Source organism: Harpia harpyja, chromosome 3 (genome assembly GCF_026419915.1).
Source record: "Harpia harpyja isolate bHarHar1 chromosome 3, bHarHar1 primary haplotype, whole genome shotgun sequence".
NCBI classification, from domain to species: Eukaryota; Metazoa; Chordata; class Aves; order Accipitriformes; family Accipitridae; genus Harpia; species Harpia harpyja.
In genome coordinates, this window is record NC_068942.1 from 72,194,511 (window position 1) to 72,218,370 (window position 23,860).

Genomic DNA, 23,860 nt, shown 5'->3' on the forward strand with positions numbered 1-23,860 from the left:
CTTTGCAGTGTCTTGAGCTTCCTCCTGAATTTTTCCTCTCAGAATAAGCAGCTTCATATGGAGTATGCTGACTTCTGTGGATCATGTTCCCGGGCACCTTAATCTCCCCCATTGATGGACCGGGATCTAAAAGGTGATTTAGAATTGGAAGGAGAAAGTCTGACAGGATTTTTATTCCAACATGTTCCTTCCACTCTCATTGCAGCCTGTACATAAAGTGCCTCATCAGGTCATGCTCACATTCACACAGCTTGATGTGAACTCAGCAGAGTTGTGCAGGTTTCTTTGGGGACCACTGTTGGCTTCATACCTCAGCAGCGCACTGCCAAATACTAAAGGTCAAAGTGGTGGCATCCCAGGCTCCCTCTAACCAGATTCAGATGTAAAATTGTAAAAGGCAGTTTTGTGCTCATGTAAAATTAAAGAATAGTGTTTTATTGTTTTCATAGACTCAAAAAGGCCAGAAGAGGATATTCACATGACACTAATTTTAGATGGCATGTGCGAGAGGCTTATCTTCCCAGACATCTCCAAAGGGAGGACAGAGGACTGTAGTGAGGCTTCTGGACAGAATTCCCTTTGCTATAGAGGGAGCATAGAAGACAGGCTTAAATCAAATGCTTGTCAGGAGGCAGTGTGACTGCCTTCCATTGGGATAAGCTAGTTCCCTCTCTTGCATAACACTGCTAATAGGATGTCCCTGGAATATTTATGGTTTGGAGTGGAACACATCTTTTATAAAGACATGTGGTCCAATTGAAAAAATAAGGCAATTTCCAGACTCTCTAAAATAAACAGGAGATTCATCACATATAATAATGTTGTTCACGTCTTCCCTCCCTATTTTTCTTTCCCTAGTAAATACAAACATATTTTTCCTGGCTGCTCTTATGCATTCCATTTTGTAATGAGGGTTTAAAGAAAAAACAGAGTCACCACACTACTTTGAAAACAGGCACTGGATTTTTATGTTTGTGCAGACTGTGTATTAAACATCTAATATCCCAGAAGAGGCCAGCATCTTGCAAAGTCATGCCTTTCCAGCCCCAGAGCCTAAACTTAGCTCCAAAATCCATATTTAGACTTAATTGTAAGTGGTCTAGAAAGTCAACATGTAAGATACTGCATCTTTCAGCCTGTCAACATCCAGGAACACGGGCACTGCCAGTATTCACAGCCTGAACCCATACAGCTGTGACTTCAGATGCTATTTAGCGATACTGTAGAGATCAGCGAACAGGGTTTCTATCACAGAAGTTTCAGCCTGTGGGTATGGCTCCCTGAAGCTATGAATTATTATTTCTTTGTATTTATTGATCAATAAAAACAAATACCGAATGTGTTTGTATAAAACTGTATTTTTTTTGACAGAAAGAGAGGTAACTAACATGGCTTCACATAGCTTCCTACTGAGAGCAAGTATCAATAGTCTTCCATATACCATGAATTCCAGAAAGAGCATAGGTTAAGATTATAGTTAGCTTTTTATATAAAGTCTCTTGGGAAATTTGCTGAATATAATAGTAATAATAAAAAAAGTTGTTGCCCATCTTCCTTTAAGAGGTGACTTTTCAGCACAGCTAAGCATTGTACAAGAGAGATCCTTTATTGCTGGTAGTGACTGCTCTGTCCTGGGACAGAAGATCATTCGGAGACATGAGGAGACACTTTGGGGACCTGCATGTCTATAACTGTTTAGCCACATTTAGCAATATTCAGCACTAATATAACTGAGGCAGTTAAGAAAAAATAATGCTATGAGCTGACATAATTGTAATGGCAAACCATCAACTCCTGTGCCCCTCCTTCTCATGTGTGGGTTGTTAGTTTTAAAAAAACAGAAAGGCAAAGGGCCATTTATTTGGTGGCAGCATGTGCCATGTCACCCTATGTGTCCAAGCTGTAGAGAGTACAGAACTGTTGAAGTCCCAGTGGCTTAGGCTTTAAGCCTCGTGGCTTAGCTCTTTCATTTGGGTGCTTTCAGTCACAACTTTTGGGTCACTGGTGTTGACAAAATGGAAACTATCATCTTTGCAAAGATAAGTTCAAGCGGTATAGCTGGAGACTTTTCTACTGCTGCCACCATCCCTATAGGTGTGAATTTGACTTCTGAGTGGTTGGGAGTCTGGGGTGAGTATGTGCAACCTTGTATAAACTGGGGTTATTCCTGACTCTCTACTGGAAACTGAGCAAGATCTATTAAGGAGCTGAAAAAAATAAGCTATTGTGAGGCTAGAAGAGCTGCTGTGTTGCCAGAGGAGCTGGGAGCTCTTGCTGCTCACAAAGTAGAGAAATGGTGGATTGGTGGTGGGTGGATGGGGTATCTCGCTGCAGGATCAGTGTGGTGAAGCACTGGCTTAGGAAAGCAGCCAGGCAATGTGTTTATTGTGCTGTGCTAAGATCACACTTTTGGGTGGGTTTCATAAAAGAGGTGAGCTGAAATGAAGGCAAGAAGGGACTGAGGAAGGAGAAGGATTAGGATGAATGCATTAGAAAAAGGGTAGAAAAGAGAGTGTCTTGAGGTATTCATTTATTTGGAGGCTTTTTTCAATGAAGTTTTGATTCCCTAGCTCTCTCCCAGTGGGGTGCCTGCCTCTGTGTGGGAATGCTACTTTTTCTGGCCTTTTCTTAGCCTTCCCTTGCCCTCTCCGTTTCCCTCTCTTTAGTCTCCTTTCATCTTCATGCATCTTCTTCTTCCTGACTGCATTTCCAAAATCCTGTTTCACTCTGACCTCTTCCTCCAGTCCCACCAGCCAGAAGGACCATCAGAGGGGAAAGTAACCTTTGCTGCTCAAAGCTGTTACTAGTTTTTTCCAGGTAAGTCCCTGTTAAGGTTTAGTTAGCAGAACCAGTGAACCAGGGAGATTGCCTCTCCCAGTCATTGTTTTAGTCTTCTGAAGAAGATATTTCTGAATTCTTTCCTCCCCCACTGGAAACAAACTTTTCCTTTGTTTGAACGATCAATTTGCATCTGTTATGTGATGGACTGTTTCGGCTTGATGTGTTCAGCAGAGCCGACTGAAGGCTTCTCAGCTATGCAGGCAAAGCAGCCAAAATTTGATACATTGCCCTATAAATAAGGGCATGGGCCAGGTGTCTTCTGCAATTAGAGGGAAAAATATTGAGGGAGAGATTCTGTCTTGGTGTCCCTACTGTTGTGGGGGACATGTGGCTGTATGAGAGCGCCAAAGAGACCTTCCCTTTTCCCACATAGGGTCTGTAGCTTCCACACGGGCTTTTTACAGCTCTGGCAAATGGAATAGAGGCACTGGTGCTCATGGTCATTTTGCTATGTCTGGTTGCCTGCTGCTCTAGAAAACTGCTCGCTTTGCCAGTAACTGGAGCTGGTCCTGCTCTTCATTTCGTCTGTGTTTGTTGCCTACTGGTTCAGGGTGGCCCGGAGATACAAATGCGAGAACATTGGTAAGCCCACAGGAGCCTCATGTACCAGTAAAGTATTTGTAGCTTGAAAATGTCTGGGTACAAGTGGGTACAGAAGGAATGCTTTTCCAGTTTAGTGAACCATTTGTAGTTTTAAGTGTCATATTATGCAAGAACCTGTCATCACTCTTTGTGTCATAGGCTCTCCAGCAATGTTTTCCATGTGCAAGACTGATGCTCTCACACCCCCGTTCTGCCTTGTTTCACAGAAAACTGCATTAATTCTCCTTTGCCTTCTCAAGCTGTCAGCACCCTGATGCTGGTTCGGCTCTTCATCCTTTCTATCCTAGGACAGAGAATATACAATATACAGCTGAACTTCAGCGCAGAAGTTGAGCAACTCGAAAAAGAAGGTTTCCCGAAGAAGGCCAGTTGATGAATTGGTTGGTCTAGCCACTTGATTTTAAAAATTCCTTTATAAAGCACCCTCATGCAGGATGGGGGGAGGGGGGAAGGAAAGAAAGAAAGGAGAACCATCAGTGGTCCACTGATTCATTTGTTTATTGTGACACTTGTTTTGCTGGGACTTTTTCTAACGTGCAAAAGGCGTGGCTAAATTCCAGCAGCTGCCGCGCGGGTTATTCCCCGGTCCACTCGACTTCGGTCCTTCTCGGCAGCTGCCTCTTCCTCGGTGGCTGTCTCCCACGCGGAGCGTAGGTTTTGCGCGGCAGCCTTGCCGCCGGCGGAGCGGCGGGACGGTGCGGGCTCCCCGGGGCGGTTCCCGGCGGAGCAGTGCCATCTGCCGAGAGCGGGACGCACACACCGACCCTTCCCTCTGCTCCTGCTGCGGCTCCGGGCGGCTCTGGAAGGGCTTGCTGCCTCAACGTTGATAAATACTCTTTTCTCTTTGCTTGAGGTTTGGGATTCATGCTCCTCTGGTGTAGTTCTCAGGATTACCGGTGGTTTTCAATCAAAAAGTTCCTGCCTGTGAGTGCAATCTGCTCTGAGGAGCCACTAGGCTGTTGAAAAATAATCACCTGCTCTGTTCTTTGTCTCTTACTGACAAAGCAGTTGAGATATACACAACTTTCTCTTTCCAACCAAATAGATTTGAAAACTGAATTTAGAAAATTGAGTCTTTCTCCTTGGTTAAAGGATTAATAAGGCGCTTGGCTTTGGCCAGGGCAGTAAGAAAAATGCACTCAAGATCCAATGTGGCGAAGAAAACAAACCAGCAACTTCTCCAGTAAGACAAGGTGTCGGATGAGCTGAGAGGAGATGCAAGGAGACGCCACACCGAGCTCTCTGGAGCACGTTTTCTGACTTTGTTCCTTACAGTATAATCTTCATGCTGTAGGGGGGACGAGGGAGGGAAGGAGGCTGTATTTCCAAGGCCGTGCTCGATATGTTCTCAAGTCACAAAAGCTGTAAATGCTGCTGCGTGTGGCCAGCAAAGCTGATTCTTTTTGCTGCAACTTCTTGGATATTTTCCTGTTTGTTGTGATGCTATTTTACCTTTGATGAAAATATGGTCACGTAGAACTTGATGTTGGCTTTTTAACCGAGTCGTTTGTCTCAACGCAGGGTGTCCCTGAGAATGCCTCCATGTGTGCTGTACTGGGGAGGTGGAGGAACTATTTCATGAAGGCTAGAAGCCAGGGCTGGTTTGTTCCTTCTTTCTTTGCCCTCCCCCATGCATGAAGTCTCCCCTAGGTCCCATTTGCTGCCCAGGGCGGTCACAGCCCCACAAGAGAGTTTCCCCGCCATCCAGAGTCACTGAGGAGGAAGAGGAGGACACTTGGTTAATCCCAGTTTGCGCCCCTGCAACAGAGTGAAGGTTTGCCTGTGGCACCCCGTGGACCGCGGCAGCGGTGGGCTGCGCAGGGCTGCTACCTTGTCTAAGGCACAGCTGATTTTTATTGCTTCTCATGCTGTTTGCGTGGGCTCGGTAATGCAAACCTGTCACGGGAGAGAGCAGAACAGTCCCCAGAGCCCCTGCTCCTGTGGCAGCGTCCGTCACCACCCATCCCTTGCAGCCCGTGGGATCCCTCTGCCAAAGCCAGAAGGAGACTAACACACAGCCCCTCAGCTGCTGCCAGAAGCTCTTTTTTTTTTTTTTTTTTTTAAAACACATCTGCCCCACACGCCCAGTGAGGCAGAGTCCGGGCATCTTCTGCCGGGCCCTGTTTCTCCGCGGAAGGAGCGGCCGCTGGGCGGAGGGGAGCGGTCTGGCGCGGGACCGCTGTCCAGGGTGCTGAACCGCCGCGCAGCACCGCGCCGCCCTGCTCGGCCCGCTCCAGCCCCGGGAGGCGCCGGGGGGGTCCCCGTCCCCCGGCAGCACGGAAAGGGGACCAGGCTTTGTGCCCCCCTCCATCCACCCCCCCCAGCACTGCACAGCCTGGCGAGGGACTCCCCGGATGCGTGTCCCCGCACGGAGGGAAAAGGTGGTTCTAAGCAGACGGGGAGAGGTCAGAAAAAGTAATCCTCACTCCCACCACCCCCTTTAAAAACCAGCCAACCGAACATTAAAAATGAGACAGTTTGGGTTTGGTTTTGTTTGGGGTTTTTTTTGCCGCTTCTCCTCCGGGCTGCTGCTGTTCAAATGCATCTGGGCAGAGGCCATTGAAATAGCATTAGAACCACACATCCATAGTGCAAACAGGACACTGAAGTGCGTGGGTAGGCTCTTTCACAGAGGAGGTGGTAGCCAGGGCTGAGCATAAGAAGCCCCTAGGCAAGTGAGTGAGGGTTAAACTGGCATGATTACGGTGACAAGAAATTAAATGGGAGACCATGGACTGCATACTGTCTCACTTTATGACTTGCAAATTAGAATGGAAATTAAAAAGCTTGAACACAGAGATCCCCACGCCTCCCAGACACGGACAACTGAGCAAAAGATTGTCTGCAACTGTCTTTCATTAAGTGGTGTCAGGCTTTCCTTCCCCTGACCTTCACCAGTTGTTTACAGGAGGGTTTTCAGTCTCCCCTTGGAGAGCAGGGTCACAAAGAGGCAAGGGGCCGAGCCAGAGCAGGCCCAAGATCAGCTCTGAGCTGTCAAGCCCAGGCAGCCACAGGAGAGCCCTTTCATCAAGCTGGTTTACCCAGCCCTCCCCTACAAGGCAGGTCACGACCTGGGGCTTGCTTAAGCCCCTGCTTTGCTCCAGACTTGCGAGATCCACTCCGTGGCCTGAATTGCCCCAAGTGCAGGTGGGACATGGTCTTGGCGTGGCAGGGAACCCCGTCACTGTGGTGGGAACTGAAAAGGGGTCCTGCAGACTGGGCTGGACCTCCCAGGACCACAGGGGTGGCATGGAAGCACCAGTGAAGTGAGCAGAGGGCAGAGCCCCAGTGTTGTGGGGAAGAAGCACCCAAGCGCAGAGCTGGAAGGAGAGCTGCCCAGAGGCAGGACGGAGTTGGCCAGCCTGGCTCACCTCGGCGACAGAGAGGCAATCTGCCTCGGGGGGTGAATTTGGCCACTCTTCTCCCTGGGTCCCTTCCGGCCCTTCTGGTGCAGATGCATCCTGCCCACAGAGCCACCGCGGAGCCGGCGTCTTCCCTCTTGCAGCCCTCGGGCTGCAGCTGGCCACCGGATGAGGGCCAGGGGCTTCTCTGGGCTCCCCCCTGGACCCCAGGGGTGTCCCAGGCAGCCGGTCCGGCCCTGCAGCTTCGCCCGGGCACCCCCAGGCCTCCGGGGTGGCCGCATCCCCATCTGCGTGTGAACATGCGTTGGGGGGGGTGGGGGTGGGGGGGAGGCTGTTTGCTTTTTCACGCCGGTTTCGCCGATAACGATCGTTATTTTCCCCGCAGCCTGCAAGGGCTGAAGTTTCCCTTGATGGTCTCAACTGCCCGCCCCGCAAATCAATTAAACCCAGCGCCGGCAACAGGGCCTGATCAAAATAAAGGAGAGGCCACACAGCAAACAAACAAACAAACCAACCCCAAACAAACAGGCGCCCCCGCGGCTCCCAGGACGCCCCCCCCCGTCCCCCGTCCCCCTCCGCCGCCCGGGATGGGCAGCGCCCGGGAACACCCCGAAACCTGCCGCGCCCCGCGGGGAAACCAGCTCCCCTTTACCCCGCCCCGGGGAGCGGGTCCGGACCCCCCCAACCCCCCCCGGAGCACTACCCCCGCCACCCCCCAGCTTCCCACCGCCGTTGCGCGCTGCCCCGCGGCCCCCGGGGGGTCCCCGGGCGGGACGGGGCCGGGGAAAGCCGCCTCCCGGGGCAGCGTGGGGGGGTGTCTCCGCGGGGTTCTGCCGGGAGGTGCCCGCGGGGCTTTCCCGTCCCCCCTCCGAGGTTTGGGCTGCGCTTGGGTTGCCCCCGGGGCCGGCTTTGAAACGGGACGTGCCCGCCTCCCCTGGCCGCGATCCCAGCCCGCTCCGCCGTCTATCTCTTTAAAGAACCACTAATTTATCGTGTTTTCCTAATTATGTTTTATTTAGCTATTCATGAGCTATTTGGTGTTCCAGTGTCTAGGGCTATTCCTGCTCTGCTTTCCTTCTCTCCCTCCCCCTCTTCCCTCGCTTTGATGTCCTTTTGCATATTATACAAACAAGATCAAAAGCTACTTTTACCACCTCCGCCCACCTCACGCAATATTTGTTACGGGAGAAAGTGTGTTTCGCGTCGAAACGCTGCCTTGTTAGAGAGCTACTACCCAGCTGAAACCGGGGCGGGGGGTGTGGGTGAACGGAGGGGGGACACGACACCAGGTACATGAACTTTAAAGTGAGCCCTATTACCACGTTATTTAAAGGTCTGGTCGTGTCAGGTATTATACTGAAGAAAAATGTTATGTCGGACAAAATGCTTATATTTTCCTGCGGTATTAATGAGAAGCTTGCCCTGGGCTATTTCCCCATCTCAGAGGGCAGCAGATGCGGAAAGTCCTTGGGGAGTAGATCTTTGAAATTTCATCAGCATTCATGGGTGACCTAGCCTTTTCAAGCACAATGATAGACATGATAAATCATCTTTACAACGAATTCTAATTATCCTTTATATGGCCGGGTTGCCTCTTGAAAAGCAGAAATCTAACACTTTTCCATATTGCTTCCAGATTTCGGTGAGGGTGTCAAAAGTCTCGTGCCATCCTTCTTCTCTGCTGCAGACCGCATTGCGTGACATTAGCCCTCAAGCCACGAGTGTGCAGAAGTCAAACTACTCTATTAAGTTACACGGTTGCCTGTGTTGAACTAAATTTAATTCCTTTCCTCTCTTACCCAATGAAATTATGTGGTGCGGTGTAAGATAGGATTAGAAGTATATCATTATAGCAATTAATACTATAATGCCTCCATGATTAGTGTGCTACATTGAATTTCATGGATTTTTGCTCACTGTTGCCTAGATTTCCCTTGGGTCCTCTAGCCCAAACCATTGTATTCTTAGTAAATTAAATGTGAAATCACAGCAATATACTTAATAAATCCACTATCACCTGTATGGTGTATTAATAAAGGAGTCCAGTGCAACCTGTACAGCACCACCTTGCAGCTGGGATGCGCACGCTGGGAAGGCCTTTTCCCCCGAGTAGGTGGCAGCTGCCTACTGTGTCCCTGCTCTCCCGCCCAACGTTCTCTCTGCTTGCAGAGCAGGCCCAGGGGAGCAGGACTGTGGGAGCCCAGCACCGCTCGCCCCAACGCAGGGCACAGGGAGGATGGCTTTAGGCTTTTGGCTCGCAGAGGGAAAGCCTTGCTCCATGGTTACTTACGGAAGGGAATGCATTGCAATGCACTAACCCCCCACCCTGCTTGGGGACTTGGATGAAATTCCCCACCCCTTGCTGCCTCCCTCCCCACCCAGGGAGGTTCAAGCCTCCCCCGCCTCCCCTCGGGGAAGGAGGGGGTCTTTAAAGAGGAGCCTGTTTGAAGTGGCCCTGATGGAAATGGGGTTATTTCAGAGGTACAGTAATGGCTGGCTGGTTATCTGCAGCCAGGGCTCTGTGGCAGGGAGATAAGATATTTATTAAGAGACCCGTTTTAATGCTCGGGGATCGCTTTCAGAGGGCCCAAGAAAAATGGACTTTATCTAGTCTATTATTATGTACAGTCACCCCGTTGATGTTTTACTTTAGTTTAGACACCATGAATAAAAGGTAATAACTTTCCCTTCAGCTTGTTTATCGGCAAGACACCTGAGGGCTGTGGGGTGGGGAGATATTTGCTTTAATAGGGGTGATTGAAGAGAGACTTTCCAGGATTAGGGGTGAGATTGGGGTTGCACAGGGACCCTCGGTGCCTGACATTCAGGGCATGTTTTAGACCTAGACTTTCCTAGGATCCTTGCCAAGAGCCTGGGAAGAGGGGCAAACTGTGGTGGGGAAGGGAGACCTGGTGGGCTGGGGGTGGCCTGGGGAGAGGGAAGAGCTGGTCTCTCCTTGGGGCCAGACCATCGCAATGTGAGTGCTTAACTTGGGTTGGGCTGAAGATGTGGGGGATGGGGACAGATGCCTCAGGCCATCTCCAAAGCGGGCAACGGGCCTCCCTGGCCTGGCCGTGTTTGTCGCTGCCCTTGGATGTTTCCAAACCTCTTTCCCCAGTGCATGGGAAATGACATTTGATGCTTTGTGTTCTGCTGATGGGCACTGTTCTACCTCATGCTGAGCACCTGGGCTGAGGGCCTGTGTGGGACACTCTTCACGTGGATGGCTGATGTCCATACCACCATTTTCCTTCTGCCCTCTCCTTCACCCTCTTCTTCCCACCCCCTTGGTAACGCGGCCCCTTCCAAGCACCGGGATCTTCTGGGCCAGGGGAATATCCCACCTGTGCAGGGGAGGGTGGTGGAAGACTTTGCATGCAAAGTGGTGCACAGGGAGGCAGGAGGCTGGGATGGGGTGGGGGGGTGTGAAAGGTGAGACAGGGGCTGGGTCCCTGCAGACTCCATTCCCAGGCGGGTTCAGGGACCAGCTCACACGCTGGCACATCTCTGGTCTGAGATGTCTACATCAAGAATGGACACAATAAGGAGCCAAACAAATCCTCGCACCTTTGCTGTAAGAATCTCACCATTCCCGTCCTCCTCTCCTCCCTCCCAGCACCCCTCCTGTACCTGCTGTGACACCTGTATTCCACCTCCATCATACAGAGCCACCTACTAACCCACCTCCTTCATCTAAAACACAGGCTCATCATTAGCTGGAAGCCCAGAACAGGCGACCTAGTAAATTCAGAATAAAAATGAGCTATGATGTCCTTTTGTGGCCATAGAAACTTAAGACCTCTTCTCTCTTCTCTTCTCTCTCTCTTCTCTTCTCTTCTCTTCTCTTCTCTTCTCTTCTCTTCTCTTCTCTTCTCTTCTCTTCTCTCTTCTCTTCTCTTCTCTCTCTTCTCTTCTCTTCTTCTCTCTTCTCTCTCTCTTCTCTTCTCTTCTCTTCTCTTCTCTTCTCTTCTCTTCTCTTCTCTTCTCCTTCTCTTCTCTCTCCTCTCCTCTCCTCTCTCTCTCCTCTCCTCTCCTCTCCTCTCCTCTCCTCTCCTCTCCTCTCCTCTCCTCCTCCCTCCCCCTTCCTCACCTCCATCCCTTCTTTCCCTCCTTCCCTCCCCCTTCCCACTCTTCCTCCCTCCCCCGCTCCCCCCGCAGCACCCACGGCCACGCAGCTCCCCCCCCCGACGTGCCGGCCCCCGGCCAATGCCAGCCTGGGCCCCAGTCCCGCCCAGGGCGCAGTTGTGGGTGGGAAGAGCGTGACCGGCCGCGGCTGCCCACTCCCCCCCACAGCAGTGCCCAGTGTCCGGGCAGGGCGGCCGGTGCTCCCCCGCGGAGCCCGGCTAAACAGATTATTGAACTCACTTTCACTGCAGGCGTTATGAAGCGGGATAATGCTTTTGTCAGGGGGTGAATTATTTGTTTAGTGGGAAAGTACACGGAAGGGATTAGCGCTCTGCCCCGAGCCCCCTCCCCCGCTGTGCCGGGGAGCCCGATCCATCCCGCCCACCCCGACGGGACAGGCCGCGCCTCGCCTCGGCGTGGAGCCCCGATCCAAGAGCTCTGCCCCGGCCCCCAAGCTGGGACACGCGTGGGCACACGCGTACGCGGGGGACGGCAGTGCTGCGGCGGAGGGGGGTGGCCGGAGAGGCAGCCTGCGGGGAGGGCTGCCCTCTCCCCGGGGCTGCAGTCAGGGACCTGTTTCTCGGCCCCCTCGATGAGGAGGAGCTCGCTCCCTCTTGCCGTCCTCTCCCACGGCAAATAAAATTAAGCAGAGGGAAAAAAGAGGGGGAGCTTTTGAGGGGAGTGAAAGGCCGGATCCCTTCTGGAAAGTGCTTCACTTCTGCTCCCTCGGGCTTGTCTTTTTTTTTTTTTCTTCCTCTTTTTTTTTTTCTTTTCTCCTTCCTCTTTTTTTTTTGTGCGTGTCTTTTTCCCCTCCTAAACTGACTTCACTGGCAGCTTTTCCCTCCTTGCGCTCACCCCGGAGGAGGAGGAGGAGAAGGAGGAGGGAAAAAAAAAAAAAAACACCCCCACCACAACCAACCAACCAACCCAGCCACTAAACCCACCCAGCAGTGGATGGGGGGAGGCAGGAGGCTCGCAGTGCGGGCTCCTGGCCAGCGGGCGGTGGGAGCCCCCTCGCTCGGCGAGCTGATGGCCGGCGGCGGGGGAGCAGGGCGCTGCCGGCCCCGCGCACCCAGCGCAGCGGCGGCCCCGGCCGCGGCGCCGGCGGGGCGCTGAGCGGGGCCCGCACCCGCGCTCGCTCGTCAGGCAAGGTGCGCTGGAGGGGGGATAAAACGGGAGGGAGAGCGGCGGAGAGAGGCAGAGAGAGGCAGGGAGGCTGGTGGGTCTGCCCGGCTGCTGGCTATCTCACCCCGGCAGCGCGCATCCTGGCAGATGAAGGAGTAACTCACCCGCGCCTGGCTTTTTTTCTTCTTTTTTTTTTTTTTCCTTCTTTTTTAAGGGGTGGGAGGTGTTTGCTATTTTATCCCTTTTTTTTTTCTTTTTTTTTTTTTCCTCTGTGTGTGTGTGTATACAAATACATCGCCTCCGCTCAGGGAGCCGGATATTTCCAATCCCAAACTATGGCTTTTCAAAAATCGCCCGATGCCTCCAACGCCACGAGGAAAAACCCCAGCCTGCTGGAGATAGGAGCCTTGTGCTTGGACTCGGAGATCATCTTCGGCTTCACCAGCCACCTCCTGCGGAGGAAAGCCAAGGTAAGGGGACCTTGCCCCGGCCCCGGGGGGCTGGGGGCCGGGAGGGTGTTGGTGGGGGGGTGTCCGGCTGCCTGTCCTGCCCCGGGCCGGTTCACGGGAAGGGGGTGGCAAACTTGGCGGAGCGAAGTTGGCGGCGGCCGTGCCGAGTCGGGTTTCAGCACCACGAACAGTCCTGGCGGCTCCGCGGAGCGGCGCGGAGCGGCGCGGGGGGAACGGCACCGCCCAGCCCGCTCCCGGGGCGCCCCGCCGGGCACCGCGGTGCCTTGTGAGCCCCCGGCTTCAAATGGGGAGTGGGAGCACCGCGTCCCGTTATTTCCAGGAGGATTTTTTTTTTTAACTTAATAAGGAAAGGAGGGGGCTCAGCCCGGCTGCGCGGCTCAGCCCTCAGCCCCAGCGCCGGCCGGGGAGCACACCCCTTTACCCCCCCCCGCCCCATCCAACCCGAGACTTGGAGCGGCAGGAGGGTTTTGCAGCCGTTATTCGGGCACATGAAATTTCGGAGCAAGTTTCCGGAGACCCGCAGAGCCCCGAGCAGGCGAGAGAAGGGAGCCGGGGCGCACCGCCCGGGTGCATGTGTCTGTGCCAGCCCCGCTTCTCCCCCCGCCCCTGAGAGGGGCACACGGCAGCCCCCGGGCAACAGCCCGCGCTCCCCCCCCCCCCGTCTCTTCTCTTCACCTCCCCAGCCAAACTTTTCTGGGGCTCCAGGCGGGCGGGCGGGGGCAGCGGCCGCAGTGCCCCCAAGGGCTCTGCCCGGGCGCACATGGCCCCAGCCCTCCCCCGGGGCATGCACCCATTTGGGGAGGGGGGCGGCGGGTGGGGGGTGTGCTTCAGACACGTGCTCGGGAGAGCCAGGAAAGTTTAAGCGGCTGGGGAAGGTGCCTCTTGGGGCGTGGGGGGATTTCTCCCCCCTCCCATATATATGTTTTTCCCCACTCTTTGTGCTCGGCGCTGCTCACATCACCGCAGACCTCACCCCACGGTTCAGTGCCACCAGCACCCACCCGCGCGGTGGCGGGGAAGGAGACAAGGAGCAGCGTTTGGCATGGCCGGGGGAAGCCGCCGCCGCTCCCCCGCGGGGTGCCGGCTGCGGCTGCGGCTCCGTCCCGGGTGGGACCGGGGGCTCCCGCGTGTGGCCCCGCGGCGGCGCCGGCAGGTGGCGCTCTGGTCACAGGGACGGCGGCGGCGGCGGCCGGGCTGCGCCCCGCGGGGCCGCTCCGCGGGACCCGGCCACGTCCCGGCTCGGCCCCTGCCCACCGCCGCCCGCCGCGGGGGCAACGGGACCAGGCAGCCGGGGGGAGTAGCGATAGACAGTGGCGCATATCCCTCTCTCCGGGGACAAAAAGAAAAAAAAAAAAAGTGCTAAATATACGAGCCGGAGCGGCAGCCAAGTAGACAATTAGCTGCGAACGTTAATTTCTCCATCTGTCAGGTCAATTTTCGCATGTACGGACATCCAGCGGGCCCGCCGAGGGGCTGGGGAGTCGGGGCCGGGCGGGGGGGGCTGTGCCCCGCGACATTGCGCATCTGCCCGCGGAGGGGGGAGATGCACCGCGCGCAGGAGAGCACCAGCGGCGGGGACGGAGGGGGGGGAGCGGGTCCCTGCCGGTCCCCCGACCCCCGTTTGCAGGTGGCCCGCACCCACAGCGCCCGCGGCAGGGCCCGACGCCTGCGCGGCTTTCTTGCCCCCGCGCTTCGCAGCGGGACCAGCACCCCCAGCCCGGCCCTTTTTTCCTCACTCCCGAGGAACCTGGGTGTTGGAGGGTGAAGGAGGCAACGGCGGGAGCGTCCACGCTTTAGTCACACCGGTTTGGGACGATCCTGTAGGGTCACTATGAAATGGCATCTCCCCCCCCCAACCCTAAACCCCAGCCCGCCCTTGCCGAGTCTCCCCCGCCCCGCTTACCCCACCCCACCCGCCCCCGCCCAGCCCCTCCTCCCCTGCCCTCCGAGCACTTTTGCAGCTTTTTTTTCCGACGTGTTCCCGTACTCCGGGTCCTTCCCCGTGCCGCCGTGGGGAGCTCACTCCGCCTCCCTCTCCAAACCCAAACTTCACTCCCTTCTCAACATGGGAGGCAGCATCACCTAGCGCGGCAGCCCGGACGGCGGGGAACCGGCGAGATCACTGTTGGCACCCCCCGACCCCCCCGCCCCGCCATGGGCGCCGCGGGCCGCCCGCGCCGCCGGGCACCGCGCCGTCCGCACTAGCGGAGCGCGGCGCGGGGCAGGGGCGCATCCCCCGCTATCATGATCGCGGCCGCCGGCAGAAAGGGTCTGGGACCTGAGCCCCGGGCGCCGGGGGTAAGTTGTTACAGCACTCCTCCCCGCGTTTGGGCTTTTTTTTTTTTTCTTTTTTCCTTCCTTTCTTCTTTTTTTTTTTTCCTTCCCCTCGAGGGGGGTGGGAGCCGCGTTACCTCCGCGATCCGCGGCGCTGAGTTCTGCTCTCTCCGCAGGTGGCGGAGGGGAGCGCGGCGCGGGACTTCTCCCCGCGGAAGAGGCCGCCGGCCGCCGCCGAGGAGGAGCGCTGCGCCAGCCGCCCGCCGCCCGAGGGAGCGGGGGCCGCCGCGGGGGCCGAGCCGCGGCCCCTGGAGCGGGCGGCGGCCGGGGGCTGGTGCCGGAGCTGCCAGGCCCAGCTGGCCGAGCTGAGGAGGCAGGCGGCGCGGCTGGCCGCCGGCGGCTGCCCGCCCAACGCCCCGCCGGTAAGTGCGCCCACGCCGCCCGTACAGCGCCGAGCACCGCCGGGCGGTCGCGGGAGGCGGGGGGGGATGGGGGGTGCGGGGGCCGCGGGAGCCTGGCCCCCAGCCCGGGCGGGGTCAGGTGTACATCCCCGCGGATTCGGGAGGAGAACGTGACGGCAAAGCCGGTGATTTCCAACACAGGAGGGTTCTTGAGAAGTTCAAGGATTTCCCGTCCCGGGCTTTATCAAAAAGCGAAACTGCGCGGCTGGACGCTCCCCCTCCGTTACAGTCACCGGCTGCCAGAAACAGTTAAAAAACAAAACAGCGAGTTGGACAAGAGGAGCGGGAGAGCAGACGAGAGGCTGTGCGGCTGCCGTCCGGGACGCGCAGTCGGTCGAGCCGCGAGCGGCTCCGAGAGCCCCGGTGCCAGAGGAGCTCCCCGGCCCGCTCTGCGGGGGGGGGCTGCTCCCGCTGGCCTGTGCTTCCCAGCCCCGGTGACACCGTTCCGGGGATGCTGGCTCGGTGCTTCGGCTGGGCTTTGCAGCGCCTTCATCCTTCCTGCGAGAAGCTGCCGGTGGCAGCGGTTCAGCTCCTCCTTACGAGGAGCCCGTAAAATGCAGCTGGAAATCACACGCTCGTGTTTGTGGCGCTGGAGGAAACTTTGAGCGGGATGGGTTTGCTGGGCTTTCGCCCTCTGGGTGTCTGAGCGTACCTCCCTGGCCGATGGGCTCGTTCCAGTCCTTAGTGGCACTCGGGCAAGCCGGGGCTGGGTCATTTTTCTCCGGTTTGTGCTTCACAGTGGCCCTTCGTATCTGGTAGTGAATGGAGAAGGTGCATGGGGATGCCAGAGGTTTCCAACCTTTGATGCATGTGAAGCTTTATTTGCGTGCGTTGTAGTTGTCTGCACGGTTCTTCCTTTCCGTGTCTGTTTTCTGCATATCGGCGATCTTTATTATTCTTGTTCCTTTTCCTTTGGTGAGGGCATGTGAAACAAAACTTCTAAAAGGTGATACAGGTGAAAAAACACAGTCTTGATACAGAGTCTTGCCTAGGCACCTGAAAAGATCCTGAGGATTAGCTTGACGGGGCAAAATGCAACAGAAGACCCTGAGATTCTGTTTCAGGGCACACAAAACGCATGTTGGGTTTTTGATAACATTTGGAAGTAACGTATTGTTTTCTAAACAATGCTTATCTGGATGTTTGCAAGAATGAGGGGGAGGGTCTGAAGAGGAAGCCAAACCCTACTGACCTTCATTTTCATTCAAAGAGTTCCTGTATGATCTACAGAATTCCCATTGAATCTAAATATAGTTTTGTTTGGAAGTGCATTGTGGAGCAGTGTCCGAATGCGCAGTGAGGTTTGTATTTTCAGGCCGGATCCAAAAGCGCTTTGAAATCAACAGGAGTCTCCCTATTGACTCACTCGGTTTGGAGCGGGCTCTTATTTCTGCGGTGTAAAAGGTCACGTATCTTATCGCGTTGAATTCAGGACTGCTGGACCTTTTGTTTTCTGGATTGCTGCAAATAGTGGAAAGAAGTTTAATTTCCCCTTGTGAAGTGCATGCGATAGGCTGCTTCAGTGGGGAGCGCATAAACCCCTGTTCCCGTTGTTGGGGTGGGCCTCTGCTGTAAAGAATAGTGTCCTATCTGGGAGCGGATCTCTGTCACGGGAAGAAAAAAAAGCCGCCGGTGCAAGAGAGTCAGGGGGCCTTGGCCAGGTGTTCAGGTGAGGAGACCTGTGAGCAAAGGCCTGTTTGTGTGGTCTCTTTCCTGCAAGTCTCAGGGGACTTCCTTGATAAGCACTCGATGATGGGTAAATTAATCCCCCTTTTCTGCAGGATTTCAAAGCATGCCTAGGAACGTAATAAAATAGCAGTCGTCAGTGTCAGAACCTCGACAGGCCTGATCACAGAGTAACAGAGACCTGGAGTTTACTTACTGAGTAGCATACAGTAGAGTTAGATGTTTTTAAATTTTTTTGAAAATACATTTTCTAATGCTTGTGAGACCTCTAGCCTAATTGCAAGCTCAACCCCCCCACTAATCCTGGTGTAGTGAGCAGCTCCTCAGGAAGGAAGATGCAATAAACAGTCCTACTTACTGCCTTCTGAGTGTGAAGTAGGTTAGCGGGAGATAACAGTCAGGGGTTTGGCTACTCAGCTGCTGCGAATTGGCCTTGCAGTGGGAATCTGATGCAATATGCTGGCAGGTTGAGCACTGTGTAATGTTTGTGCCAGAAAGGCAGCTTGCTTTTTTTTTTTTTTTCCTTTCCTTTCTTGTTTAATTATATAACAAGACATCTGAAAAAGCAGCTCCTCTCCATAAGAGTTTCGTGCCCATACAATAAAAGTCCAAAGAGTTTCTTATAAGCTTTTCTAACATACTGTCAAATTAAGCAACTACTGGATGAGTAAACACCAGAAGGCTACTGCTTGGAGCATGGTGCTCTCAAAGGATTTACCTCCTTTGCCATAATAATTAAGGGATCTTTCAGCACAGATTCAGAAAGATTTCCACACCTGGTTGAAAAACCTTTGGAAAGGTGGGTGGGTGCCTCAGAGATGAAAGAAGGGCTAGTTTCCTGCTGTTGATATCTTTCCTGATGAAAGAGAGGAGGTGTATTCTCATGCGTGGGGCAGCTGACAAGGGATTGAATTCACATTAGAATAAAAAGCCAACGTACTGTTTGCAGTCTGCAGGGATAACAAATCTAATTGCTTGAGAGGGCTATGATTCATACAGTTTATGTGTTGCTGTCCTTTCAATTAGATGTATTTAAAATATATAAATAATTTAAAGTTTCGGTGCTCAGATGTTGTGCATTGATTACAGAATACTGTTAGTTGTTTGTGTCTCTTTAAAGTCCTCCAAATCTCTGTGGACGGTTGATAAAAAGATATACCTCTTTGCTTATGTTAAAACTCTTTAACAGTTCTCCCAAGTACAAGATTTACTGCACCCTACACTGTCGATTCCCTTCTTTTTACTGCTGCTGCCTTTACAGTTTGCCACCACAGTGAGGCTTGTGTGTGAATCAAATCGTGATTTCTGGCAAGCATGGATGGAAACGAGCAAAATTTAATCTGAAATTATTCCAGATTAGCGTTTTGGTATTGCAGTATCGTCATCAGTTGCCGGGTCATGTACTGAACTAGTGTAGGAGTTAAAAAAATAAAGATGCCTTGGTTTATCCCTAATTAAAAGTTTTGTATGTGCCTTGCAGGCTGTGTCCCTGGAGAGCTGGTAATGGGATACAGGATGTCCTACTGCCAGGGTTCTGGCTGGAGTGGAGAGGAGGTGGTTGTGCCTGGAAGTTGTTGCTGTTGGAAGCTGTGGGGCAGTCCACGGGAAATGAGTTGGTGGTCTCTGTCTCACTCCCAGTTGGCAAATAGCCTTGTCACAAAACCACCGCAACAATTACTGCTAATTGGCATCACTGTTGGCAGTTTCACAGGAGAGGCTGAGGGCTGAATGGGGATGCAGATTAAATTAGTAATAATAATACTTAGCACCTCAAATCTTCACAGTGCTTCACAAATGCTAATTAATTAATTTGCGTGATGCCCCTGTTCCGTAAACCCAAAGGTGCTGTCATTTCTAAAGAGGTGTATGTCAGAGCGAGGTGTGTGTCTGAAAGGAAGGGGATGGGCAGGGACTGTCCAACATGAGAGATGTGCTCCTGCAGCTCCATCGCTGGAAGGAAACTCTGTGCTCCCTCTAGCGCAGGCAATAGCCTTAAGGATATACAGCTACTGTAGAATGGTTTTAGCTAATCCCTTATGAGCAGAGGAAGAAAACTCTCCCGATAGGAGGACCGCACGCACTGATGCAACTGCATCCACAGAAGGCTTTTTTACTGGTATAAATATTTTGGTTATAGAAAAGTAATGATCGGACCCAGTTATACTGGAATAAAATAGTTTTTTTATCAGTACTGAAAGGAGGCCAAGACCAGAGAAAGTTCACTTTGGAAGTGATTAGCTTTAAGGATTGTGTTTCTCTCAGCCCAGGGATTCAGACACCCCATTTCACCTGTCCCCATCCACCCTCACACCCCCCCTACCACCTCCCCCAAAGTCTGAGCAGTTTATGTTGTAGCTACTGCCAGTGCAGGCGGGTGTCAGAGGCAGCATGAAAGGGGGCAGAAACACACGCATTGTAGCTTGAGTTCAGCCAAATTCTTGCTATCCTAGTTTTTAAGAGCTGCTTTTCTTCCCTGTTTTATTTTTTTCCCTCTTGCATTATCTGCACTGCGTGTTACATGAGGCGCAGCACTGAATGGCTTCCAGGGAGTTTGAGGGACAAAGGAGCAAGTGTGGGCTCTTTATTGCTGGTGGGGTGGACAATGCTTTTTCTCTGCTACGTAAAAAAACTATATTCCCAGTTGACCGAGTAAGCTGTGGTTTGGTACGAAGAGGCACACTGCCAGCCCTGGTCTACAGAGAGTCTTGGTGACCAGGACAGGTCATGCCTTTGGTTGCTAATGAACCGTGAATCATTTGAGGGAGCTAAGCAAGTCCTAGCCCGCCGTGTCCTTGGCAGGGCTCTGTGTTACACCAGCTAGAGCTGGAGGAAGCCCGGCTTCTCTGGAATGAAGGTGGGGGTAGCAGTGGCTTTAGACATGCTGTTTGCACTGACGTGTCTCAGCTGTGCAGATGCCACGCAGTGCTGCTGGATTGCACTCCCACCACACCTGCTTCTCATCAAAGTGATGGTCTCTTGGTACACCTGTATGTGCTGCTGATTGCATCACCTGAAGGGGAGATGAAGAACAAAGTTTTGGGAAGGGCATGCTCTTTCCTGTGGGTTTCTCCTGTATGCTAAATAACCCCCACGTTTCCACGAGCAGCAGAACTAAGGATGGATGGTTTGGTAGGATGGATGCTTTGCTTGCCGCCTCCGCTCTCCCCATCCCTCTGCATGAATCCCAGCTGTTCCCTCCTTGTCCCCGATGACTTGATAAGAGGCAGCACCTTCTCTGCAGCTGCACACGTATTGTTTGGTTGACAGTAAGCTAGTACTTGGACATCTGGCTTCTGCCCAACAATAACAGGTGGGTCCTGCCCAACTTCTCTCATGGCCAGTTTGTGGAAGTTGTAGGAACTTGCTCTGAGCCTTCTACCTCAATTTCAGATCATTTGATGGGTTCAAAAGCTGTTAAGGGAGGGCTGGCAGCAAGGAGGGTGGAAAGAAGGGCAATGCAGCAGTTCTCATTGCTTTGGAAAACCAGGCCAAGAGGACAGGCATGGGATTGAGGACTGTGCTCTTGACGCATGAGGGCCAGCTACGCTTTGTCGTTCCCACCTTGGCCACTCTGATGGCATGGTGTCAGCAGGGCTAGTAGCAAGGAGAGCGTGCGTGATTCCTGGCTGCTGGTACCTGTCTCCTCAGTGTTGGGTGCACCGTTGGGTGCTTCAGGAGCCTGCGCTGCACACCGAGGAGCCTGGGAGAGGGCTCTGTGTCCTTAGCGTTTGTCTGCAGGCTCATGCTTCCCTGAAAGAGCAAGGGTTCAGAGCACGTGGGGACTTCTCACAACACATGGTGCACGTGGAACAGGTCTAAGCTTTTAGAATCAACCCCTGACTTTGTGAGGAGTTTTTCTTCCCATTGTTTTCTATTGACATGACAGCCCCTTCTACTGGGTGACATGGTCACCTGGAATTTGAGAGTCCTGGTGATGGTTTAGAAACCCTGTGCTGTCTTGCCTAACTTTGGGATCCTCTGTTACTGAGGGGCTGTTTGCTCTTTTCATGGGAGGCCTTGCTGCAACTGGGTTGATGTGGAGAAGGGGAATTGAGTGGGAGAACTGTGTCATTTACAGATGCCTCTATAGAGAAACCCAGTTTTCAGGGCTCTTTACAAGCACTAAATGCACCTTAAAACATTCTATATTTAACATTTAAAAAATGCATAAGTGGAAAAGTAATGTCTTAATAAATATGAAACTACGGGGCATTTTTTTAGATGCACATTTAATATTTTGTGAGAGAGACTCTTGCAGAGACTTGGTTGTGGAGTGCTTCAGGCTATGAGCTCAGATGTGGATTTCAGGTACGTGTGCAGTCTAATAACGGGGTTAGTGACAACACCGTGTCAAATGTGTTGACATGAGCAGTTCCCTTGTTTCAGTCAGTGCAGTAGTCCCCATGCTATATGATAGGCCGTGGAAACTAATTGTAATGAGTTTGCTTTAGACATTTAGGATTTTCAGGCATGCCGTTTTAAAATACAGGTGAGAGGGATTATCTTGCAGTTCAGATGCCAGAGGCAAGAAACCTTCTCACTGGGGAATCTGAAGTGGGTGAGCAGGGACTGTGCTATTAGCTGAAGATACTGCGGTCTCCCGGGTAGCTGAGGGTAATTAGTATTGCTCCGGCTCTTTCTCCAGCTAATTCCTTCAGCACCCTGCCCTATTAGGGAAAAGGGAGGAAACATAAACCATTTCAAAATCCCAGGGGGTGGAAAAGAGCATCTGCTCCTAACATCTGAGGTTACTTTGAACCTGTTGAAATATGTAGTAGCTGCTTTATTGTTTTTGCCAGGAGTTTCCACCTACAGTGATCCCAACCTCTAACTTCTTAACAGTGAGGTTGTAGGAGGCAGTAGTCATCCTCTTCTTCCCCGGCCCACAGCAGCTGATAATGGCTGCTGCTCTGGAGCTGGCACCGCAGGGTATTGGAGCGGGGACGGCTGAAACCACCAAGAGGTTTTCCTTTCCCAAGACTAGGATCGCCCACCATGTACACTGTTGCTGCATGGGTCTCCTGCTGCTTGGGTACCCCGCCATAACTGCACTCTGTGGGTGTGAATCCTTCCTCCCACAGTGAGGATGCTGATGTAGAGAAGAGCCAGTTGGTCCTTGGGTTTTCAGCTGGCAGATGAACGTTTTGTAGTGAAAAGTGAGCGGAGATTTTGCTTCAGTCTGGCTAGAGGAGGAGAATCTATCTGGAAACATGTGCATGTCTTATGGAAGATTTTTCTATGATGATGCTGTTGCCTTTCTCAAAATTGGATTACCTTCAGGAACTAGATCTACTCAGATATTGCTCACACTGAGTATGGCAGGCAGCTGTCCATTTGAGAGTATTGTATCCTCTTTTTTATTTATGGAATTTAATTTGTCTGGATTTGTCTCCCTGTCCTCTGACTTCAGACCTGCAGCACTGGAATAACTATTTCATATTTACGTCTCCAGTATATCCCCAAATGGAAGGCATCTTTAGGAAGGCGGGAGTCTTGTCTGTCGCTGGCTGTGCTTGTGATCAGGAACAGGCTGACTTCTTTTACAAGTGTCTGCTAATTTTGTATAATCTTTCAGATGAGTGGCTTATGGGAGAAAACTTGGGCCTTACTTTCAGAATCATGCCTTCTGCTGCTTTTAACAGGAGGAATTGTCCCCCATTGCAGGGATGCAGGACCTGAACTTAATCCCTACATCTGTCACTGACTTTGTGAATTTGTTCAAGCTGCTTAATATCCACATGCTTAACTTCTCCTTTGCTCAGCAGAGAGAAAATGCTTCCATCTTCTGTCCATTTCCAGTAAAAACTTTTCTTTTTGTGGTGGGGACTCTCTCTTGCTTGTATGGCATTCAGCATCATTGACTGCTGTTCTTAGTAGAGCTGGCTGCTCATGTAATATGGATAATAAGGAAGAATATATAACAACACAGGGACACAGAAAACAGCAGACTCTATGACTTGCAACTGAACTTTCCAGGCAGGTGTTTGGGGAGGCGGTTCTGGGGCTGGGGTCTCTGCAACAGCAGAAACAGCAAACAAAGCCAGGGACTTCAGATAAACTGTGCAGGTAGACAGTCCTGAAAATCTGCCAGTTCACCAGGAGGAGAGTGGTGAGGCTCTGGAAGGGGACTGAAGGTGCTGCGGTGTATGTTCAGGCAAAGGGGAGCTTGCTGAAGTAGCAGGTATCAGATCAGCTCGGGGAGCATGGATTAGAGCTGTGCCGATGTTATCTAAAAGGGGTTTATCTGCATACTGCGCTGTGCCTCCCTGTGATGAAACTAGAAAACAGCCTTGTGGAAATCTGGTGCAGCCTTGTAGGTCGGGAACCCTTCAGCAGCTTCAGTCCCTCATACTGCTGTTGAAGTTTATGCCAAAGTGTGTTACTTATTAGTTTTTCATTAAAAATGTTTTATTTATAAATGGAAAAAAGGAAAATTTTGTAGAGGAACTCAAGAGCAAAGCTTCAAATGATTATTCCAAGCAAGGGGGCTGGTGGGGATATGTCACTTTGCAGGAGTAACGTATTCTTCTCTAAGATAAGTTAAAGTGAATGTAAACTTTTGGTGTACAGTTCTTTGCGCTGACTTCTGTGCTTTGAAGCTGCATGAGCTTTTAAGGCGTAGCTGGCAGATGTTCGTTTTCATGTTGGAGAAAGAAGGTTTAACTGGTATAAATATATCCACCTATTTTAGGCAGCGTAATGGCATTGTTGCATGTTTGTTTTATCACTAAGAGTCTGACTGTTGTATGCATTGCCCTAACATACAGTGAATCAGCAAAATCTCAGCACTTGCTCACAAAAAAAAGGCTTAGGTGCGCACAATTATCCTTCTTTCTGAGTCAAGCCTTAAAATCAGTCTTTGATCAGCGTTCCTGGAGTTTGGCAGGCTGCTCTGAGTTTCGGCTGGGGCTGG

The 23,860-nt window shown here is 52.5% G+C and overlaps 1 protein-coding gene across 2 annotated transcripts in view; it reads left to right on the forward strand.

Moving 5' to 3' along the window:
• Nucleotides 1–14,504: 14,504 nt before the first annotated feature.
• The window catches only part of KIF26A (kinesin family member 26A), a 99,661-nt gene continuing 90,305 nt past the window's right edge, over nt 14,505–23,860 (forward strand). For both annotated transcript variants that reach the window (XM_052783337.1, XM_052783338.1), the window contains exons 1-2: nt 14,505–14,824; nt 14,977–15,222. In XM_052783337.1, the coding sequence (XP_052639297.1) occupies nt 14,771–14,824; nt 14,977–15,222 (300 nt within the window). In that variant the 5' untranslated portion in view covers nt 14,505–14,770. The remainder of the gene's footprint in view (nt 14,825–14,976; nt 15,223–23,860) is intronic.